Here is an 8,427-nt window from a genome sequence, read left to right on the forward strand (position 1 = left end):
CATACGTGCTATTAGTAGTGCATTCAAACTTGATTTACCTTCACGTAGGGGCACTCGAACTCAGATATAAGAGAACCGTCACGGGAAAATACCGCCACATGAAAGCGATTCCCATGAGAATCACCTATTAGGACGTCACCGGCGTCTGAAATGTCTATCCCATTCGGAAAGTTGGTTAAATTCTCGCAACCTATTCGACGAATGAAAGCGCCATCTTCGCTGAAAACGACCACATTGTGACCCTTGATATCGCAGACGTAGTACTCTTTGCCTATTAAAAAACCAGAATAACTATTTATGGACCAAAAACTATCTTAACTTATTTTAATTATGCTCTAAAGTAAATAATAACGGAAAGAAAGCGCTAAAGTATTACGGCCCCCCACTTCTAAGAAACCTCAAGAAAACTATACCACAAAGGTTGAGTAGTAAGGAACCTCTCAATTTTAATAAAAATAAGAAAAAATTTAACCAATTTCATTCTTCCACCACCCTCTATACGAAACACTTAAATATCTCCTAATTTTAATGTTTACTCACCATGTATAGCTATATCGCTAGGCTCGCGCATGTAATCGCTGCAGTCAAACCAACGCAGAAGATCACCATTCTCTGATATAACAAATACAGTGGGACTAACGCTGTCTACGGCCACAATCTCACCGTGGGCTGTCACCGCCAATCCGGCCACGATATCGATGTAACGAATTGCAATTTTTTTGACAAAGTGGCCGTTCTTAGTGAATATCTGCATGCGCGAACGTTCGTTGCCCCTGTCACACACCACGTACTTACCACTCGCGCGCATTACCGCCACCTTGCGCGGATACCACAGCTGACCTTCGTCTTTACCTGGAATGCCAAACTGGAATTTGAACGTACCCGTTTTCTCAAATACCTATAAAAAATGACAAACACATTTCAAACGTTAAAATAGACAAACGAAAAAATAAAAAGCTTACTTGAATACGATGATTGTTCGTGTCTGCTACAATGATATCCTCCTCGAGACCAAGACAAAAACCATGTGGTGAATTAAACTGTCCTTTACTTGGCCCTAATTGACCAAACTTGCAACGGATCTGCATAGGGCTGACCTTATTGCTACGAGTCACCAAAGGTCCCACTCCACTAACTGTATTTGGAGGACCAGCGGTAGCTGCAGCTGCTGCGTTACCTTGTTGCGACACTATTGCGTTTAGTGGATCAGCCATCATTTCATCTGCCGTCGTCATTAAAGGAGACGTGGATGAAACGCCGCTAAAACCGTTCATCAGCGTGTTCGGGATGTTAAGAGAGCCAGGCGAGTTCGAACGCATCAATATGTTACCGTTTGAAATGGCATTTTCAGCTGAAATCATGAAACAAGTTACATTACAAAAAAAAATTGAGAAAAAAACACAAAGCAACATTACTCGAATTTGCCAGTCCCAGTTTCGCTAGCGACGCCAGGTTTTTGTACGCTGTATCAGTGGTAAATAGGTCAGCAAGGGTGGTAAAAGAAGGAGGAGGAGAAGCAGCCACATTTGCAACTACGGCAGCTGCGGCCGCGTTGTTTTCTGCAATTGTTGCCAACTGTGCAATGTTGTATTCGGCGATGCTCGAGAAACCTTGGAGAGCAGCATCAGTAGGAGTCATTGGCGCCTGTGGAGCAGCACTAGCTGGCGGACTGGAAGCCGCAGCAGCAGCCGCCGCAGCAGCGGCCGCCGCAGCTTGTGCCAGAGATAGATTTTGAAGACTGGCAGCCAAATCACCATCAAATGATGATGCCGCAGTTGTTGATGGCGGCGGTGCAAGAGCCATTGTGGGACTAGTAGTTGGCACCGGGGACCTAATTGTTGTGGAACCGTTCGATAATGTACCATTTGTAACTAAAGGTGGCAGACTAATAGCCGAATTAGTTGGTGAGGTTGATAGGTTTCCATTCTTAATGTCGTTCTCAATACCGTTACATGTTTCTGTATGAAACTTGCCAAAAATTCCTAGGGTAAAAAAAAATTAAAGAGCGTATTATGAACTGATTCTGCTTTTTGCTGTTACCTACCTTTTAAAGTTCTTTTGAATTCATCGAAATCAGTTCGAAATTCGATCGAATAACCACCTTTCTCGGGCCTCGGGGTTTTTCCATTAAGATTGGCCAACTGGTTGCCAACTGTCTTGCGCAGGTACATAATTTCTGCGATAGTGCCGTTCTCAAGTAGACGGGACGTAAATTTACAAGCATCCTCAAGCAGACTCGAATTGCGTCCAACTTTCTCAGTAAGATCCATCAGCTTCAATTCACGTTCCTGATAGAGATCACGCAACTCTTTCAAAGCATCATCACGACATTGTTCTAAAAGCGCCTTGTAACTTTGATATGATTCATTAATAAGGTCTTTTGCGGTGCTACGTTGATGACCGAGCTCTTCTAAGCAAGTGTGAACCTCACCAGAAGTTTTACCAAGCTGCTCGAGCTTCAATTTACTCTCTTTCAACATGCCTTCGATTTCCTGACGAACACGCACCTAAATTTGTGAAGAACAAGAATAATACATTTTCTTGATAAACATAAGCTTGTATCTAACAATAAGATGCAATTTCAATTCAGAGGGGGAGTGGGAATCAAATATGTTTTAATTCAGCTCACTGAAATAATATAAAATAATTTTGATAAAAAAAGCGAACTGAAACTATTTTCTTTAACTTCTCTATAGCTTTAGATTTGGTTGATCACATTTTGATAAAATAATTGCACAATACACGAATACAACGCATGAATTGATATTGGTGTTCCACAAGGAACTATACTCGGTCCCTTACTGTTCATAATTTATATAAACGACATCTTGTTTTTTCTTTTGCTGATGACACTACAATCTTATGCATGGACTAGAGTTCCAGTTCAATGAAATAATAAATATGTTATCATAAACAAAGAACAGCTTGAGTAACTTTTAAAAACTGCAAAGACAGCCTACCAACCATTTTTAATGTTTGCATTGAAGATAAAGTCATTACTAGAGAGTGAAAGCTTATTGGCTATAAAGTATAGTCTCTGCTATAGTATAGCCCTATGGCATAATTGCATAGGGATCAATGTCTTTAACGTACACAATAAAATAGTAAAACAGATTAAATCTGCTAATCCTGGAAGTAAACTAAAGACTATCTCTCAAACAAGAGTACATCAATTAAATTGCCTACAATTATGACAACCTCAGTAAATCATATGTAGAAAGTATATCTGTTACAAGAAATAAATCTCTACAATTACCCAAATGTGATAAAAACATAGGGAAAGAAGTCATTTATATGTAACTATGAAATTTTTTAATGGTTTACCAAATCAATTAAATATTTTAAACACCATAAATATTAAAATTTACCTTGAATAAGTATTAACTTTCATATCTTTGTTACAATTCTGATTTGTTTACGTACACAGACGTGGGTAAATGAATAAATATGCCCCTTTAAACACTAAAGAAAACAAAATAGCTTTTGTCATTCTTTAATATTATATAAAAAAAAATTGAGTGCTGTCAGCGCAGGGCAAAGTAGTATTACGTAAATAAAAGTTAATATCAGCAATTTCTTATGCTGAAGTGTGCATTGTGTTTCATACCTTTTTACAAACAATTCCTTTAAATTTTATTCATTGATTACTATACTTCTATTAAAAAAACATAATGGCCGACAATAATGCGATAATAATTGAAAAAGAATGATGGCCGTCAACTGCAACAATTAAAAAAAAAGGATGGCCGCCAACTGCAACAATTACAAAAGAATGATGGCCGATACTACGTCATAGTGGAGCAATAAAAATGGCCGGGGCAGAGAGAACTAGTCAATTTAAATAATTCTATATAAAAAAGATTATGAGTGCTGCCAGCACAGGGAAAAGTAATATTACGTAAATGAAAGTTAGTATCAGCAATTTCTTATGTTGAAGTGTATGATGTACGATGTGTTGCATACCTATTTACAAACAATTCCTTTAAATTTTAATCATTGATTACTATACATCTTTTAAAAACCCATAATGGCTGACATCAGTAACAATGCGACAACAATTGAAAAAGAATGATGGCCGACAACTGCAACAATTAGAAAAGAATGATGGCCGATACTACGTCATAGTGGAGCAATAAAAATGACAGGGGGAAGGGGGAAGAACTAGTCAATTTAAATAAAAATATTAATTGCAATAATTAATAAAATTAAAGAAATAATAACTGCCTGTAAGCTTTACCAACAGACGTGGTAACAATCCAACATATTAAAATTATGAATTTGTCACTTACCTCAGAATCCAAGATGCTTTCACATTGATGTCCTGCATTTTGCTTGTGTTCAGTCTTAGTACATTCTCCACAAACGGGCATGTCGCAGGTAGAACAATAAAAGAGTACATGCTCGTTTGAATGCAAATCACATGTAAGAGGCTTGTGCACAGTGATTTTCTTGCCATCCTTGCGTAAATCCTCGAGTGAGATGACTGTATGATGCTCAAAGCAGCGCATGAAACGGTGTGCCTTATCGCAATTGTAACATAGTAGGTTGTGGCAAGTGCAGCAACGCGACAATGCCACCTCTTTAAATGTGCAGCTGGTGCATTGCAAACTTGATGCGTTTGAAACATCCAAAACATTAATGGTGGTCACGTCCATGGGCAGGGCAGCTAACTTCTTGTTGCCAACCTACGAAAATAAAAATTGTCTTATTGCTTATCCAAACAAGTTATTGAAAACAAAAAGTCAAGTCCTTATGCTAATGTCAAAATGAAAGGATTACAGCATAGATTTAAGCAGTACGTAGAAGTAAGAAGCTAAGGAAAATATAAGGATAGTGTTACTTGATTAAAGTAACTTGACAAGAGAATAAATAATGTTGTGAAAATTTATTACATTCTATGCTAAAATGTTTGGGAATCCCCTATATAAAAAATCCTATTGAAAACTATTATGATTTATCAAAGTGGTGAACCTTGGTATCCTGGTTGCAGGTGGGGCATGTTACTGTTGTTTCAGGGGAACCAGAATCTCCTGCTTCATCTATTAGCTCTTTATCTAAACAGCGTTCACAGAAAACATGTAGACAAGAAAGTACTCGTGGCAGAGTCAATCGGTCTCTAAAAGAAAATATAAAAAACATTAATACATTAATGCAACGTGTTCTAAGTAATAAAACAATTATTGCTTACCCGCATAAACCACAAGTATCTGGATCTGTCAAAAGGCCACCTTCTAAGGAAATAACACTGCATGATTGAATTCCATCTCCAAATGCAGAAATATCCAAGTTCGGAAATTCTTCCTTCCCATTGTGAAATTCGCTTTTATTAGGCTCACTTATTTCTTGTTTCATAGTTGTTGCCATGATAAAATCTTACCAGGTATATTATGTATAACCAGTGTTCTTAACCTTATTTTTTTTTTCAGTCACAAAATCACATCCACGAAATTTAATTTCGCGAGATCATCTGGAACATAAACATACCACTCCGAATAAAACTCACGTATGAAAAATTGGTTAATTGATTAGATCTGATGTGCAAAAAAGCAGGTCAAAATTATAGCGCATCAACTTATCAGCAATTAACGTTGGAAGCAACCGAGGCAACTGGTCCGAAACGATGATTTTAATTTTTTACAAAAGTGTACGTTTGCTTTCAAAACGAGAAAAATACACAGAACATGCTATTAATGTCGGTGTTCGTATCATTACAATATCGAGTCTGGTTCTAACTGTTTAATAAAATGGCGCGTTTGCCGTCTGTGCAAGGGCGATAAAACGTCATCAGAGGAATGTACTGCGCGGGGAAACCAAACGTCCGCAATCTATGAAGATCCGCACAAATGATACCGCAATGTTTTTATAAATAAACGCTGGTTAGATTGTATATCAGTTCACCTTCAAATAAATTTTTAATATAAAAATTTTACCAAGAAATTAAACGCATTAAACAAATGAAATGACGCTACACTTAATAAAGTTACCTTAATCAAAAGTTTAATTAATTAGCATAAAAAAAGTCGGCGTGTGCTTTTAAATATGCAAATAATCAATCGTTGTATAATGATAAACGATTTTAAAATTAATAATTAATAGAAAATAGAGGCTTACCAATTAAAAAACAGAAAAACTCCGAAGAGTTGTATAATTAATTACACTTGAAAAGAAAAATTTCACTCGTTTACTAAATTCAGTTCAATTGTTTAAACTTTACTGTCACTTTGATCAATATATAGCATTTGTAAAATAATACTTAAAATACTTATTCAGAGAATGCTATATTCATAATTAATTTTAATAATGAAAAATATTTCTTTCAATACTGTATAATATTTTTAAATGTTTTCTTAACAAAACAAGCCCTTTTGATATGTTTTCTTCAGTTTAATTTTCTAATAATACTGTCTACTATTTTTAATTCAAATCCGTGATACTATTTGTTTATTTTTTGCTGTGTGCTGTCCTATTAGATTTACGAGTGTTACCACCCTCAAACACCTGGACCCTTTTTAACAGTAATTTCAAAATGTCCTGCAGAAGGATCTTAACTGGGTATAGTAATAGATTAATTTTATCTGTACCTAACGACACTTTGGGCGTCAAAATACATTTTAGATCTTTTATACGTTTTTATGTGGAACTTAGGGTTTTAGGATTTTATTTATTTCAGTTCCTCAGAACCCCATTTGTTTTTATTGTATGAAATCATGTATGCAAGAGTTCATTATTAACAGAACCAAATTGCATTATTATGGCCAATAATAAATTTACAAACGACCAAACAAAATTGCTTAGGGCTAAATAACCATATTTATCTCTCAGTGGCCTTTAAGTACAAGCACAAGAAGTTCTATTTAAAGTTGTTACATTTGGAGTAATTTATTATTCAGTCATGACATAAAAGTTAAACACATTAATTAGTAATTCATTTATTTGCTGTTTTATGTTCAATTCGATTGTTTCCATGCGTTTTTCGATGAGTAGCGAGCGCACCTGACTGCGAAAATCGTCTTCCACAAACAACGCACTGATAAGGTCGTTCGCCAGTATGTGTACGCATGTGTGCCTTAAGAGATTGAGACACAACAAACCTTCTATTGCACAACGAGCACGCATGTGAACGTTCGCCCTTGTGTGCTCGCACATGCACTTTGAGATGGCTGGAGGTCGAAAACGTTTTCGAGCAAAGTGTACAAGCGAAAGGACGTTCGCCTGTGTGCGTTCTCGAATGACTAGTCAAATCTCCAGAACGGGCAAAGGATTTACCACAAACCTAAATACAATACAATTTAATCTACAATGTATTACATCGGCTTCTCCTCAATGAAACAACTTAAACATGGAATATATTTCAAAATTTGCGAGTTAAGAATATACTATACAGAGTCCACCAATGATGTGTTACATCTTAATGTCTGTAACTAGCAAAATATTAATTTCAAGACGTAAGTTCCCTGACTATGGGTCGTGTTGCTCAAGACCAAGTTTACCAGCTGGAAGCTGTGTTTTCTTTATCTTTTTCTAAAGCGAAAAAGTTCTAATTAGCAGAGGCTTCTCCCTCCCTAACTTCCGTTTACACGTTTCCGTCATTAGGCGCATACGCAGGCGCCGAGAAGTAAGATGTTACACATTATTAAAATTAGTGGGAGTCGATTGCGCGTCAAATTTTAATACTAAAGAAAGCAAAATTGTGAATCTAATTTAAGTACAAAAAAGTTACGTAGCTTCTAAGTGACCTCTTATTTCGTCCGAAATTTGGAGCTCAATTACTTTTTATTCTGATTCTCATCAAACTTTTAACATCTAAAAAAGTAATTTTATATTTAAGTCTTCTGTAATTTGTCCTTTTTTTATTTCTTTTAAATGGTAAAGATTGTTTTATTTTGGAAGGACAACTTTTTGAAAATCCTAAATATATTTTTGCAATAAATTTTCAACAAGTTGAAATAAAAATTGTCTTATTGCTTATCCAAACCGAGCTCCTCCTCCTTTTCCGTGTTATTTAGGCGTTCGCATCTAAACGTTTGTACCTAAATAGATAGTAACAGACACACACGCACATGTTTCTTATAAACTATGAAAAAATGGCACTGACACGACGATATCTACTTTGTTATTACTTTTATATATAGATATATATAATAAACATTATCGACACGAGAAGAATAAAACCGCACTCACAACAGCACAATCGCATCAGCAATAATAATAGTGTAACAGTTTTAGACAACGTAAATTAATCCATAGTGGGTTATACGCCCGAAATAAAACGGTATAAATGTCCCAGATCAACACAATTCAACAAGAAAAAAAAAGGATAAATACTTGGCATCGTGGCAAAACTTTACTGGGAATAAATATCAACAACTGAATTTATAAGAGGGTAAAAATTGCGACTATGTACATAAGGTTGCCGAACTTCTACAA

General features: G+C 35.9%; 2 protein-coding genes across 4 annotated transcripts in view; both read right to left on the reverse strand.

The window, feature by feature from the left end:
- LOC108735075 (tripartite motif-containing protein 3-like) overlaps positions 1–6,207 on the reverse strand; it is an 18,991-nt gene extending 12,784 nt beyond the window's left edge. For 2 of the 3 annotated variants that reach the window (XM_025979272.1, XM_025979273.1), the window contains exons 1-8: positions 6,112–6,207; positions 5,189–5,467; positions 4,972–5,116; positions 4,290–4,685; positions 2,045–2,507; positions 1,416–1,982; positions 963–1,351; positions 541–898 (exon numbers count right to left, since the gene is read on the reverse strand). In XM_025979272.1, the coding sequence (XP_025835057.1) occupies positions 541–898; positions 963–1,351; positions 1,416–1,982; positions 2,045–2,507; positions 4,290–4,685; positions 4,972–5,116; positions 5,189–5,364 (2,494 nt within the window). In that variant the 5' untranslated portion in view covers positions 5,365–5,467; positions 6,112–6,207. Of the gene's footprint in view, positions 1–540; positions 899–962; positions 1,352–1,415; positions 1,983–2,044; positions 2,508–4,289; positions 4,686–4,971; positions 5,117–5,188; positions 5,918–6,111 lie in introns of those variants that run through there. The other variant, XM_018466878.2, reaches the window with a different exon arrangement.
- Positions 6,208–6,863: 656 nt separating this feature from the next.
- Positions 6,864–8,427, reverse strand: part of LOC108735045 (zinc finger protein 501-like) — a 4,013-nt gene continuing 2,449 nt past the window's right edge. Inside the window, exon 5 of the mRNA XM_025979230.1 lies at positions 6,864–7,273. Coding sequence (XP_025835015.1) covers positions 6,926–7,273 — 348 coding nt within the window. The 3' untranslated portion in view covers positions 6,864–6,925. The remainder of the gene's footprint in view (positions 7,274–8,427) is intronic.

The sequence above is a fragment of the Agrilus planipennis genome, unplaced genomic scaffold (assembly GCF_000699045.2).
Source record: "Agrilus planipennis isolate EAB-ADULT unplaced genomic scaffold, Apla_2.0 scaffold20, whole genome shotgun sequence".
Taxonomy (NCBI): Eukaryota; Metazoa; Arthropoda; class Insecta; order Coleoptera; family Buprestidae; genus Agrilus; species Agrilus planipennis.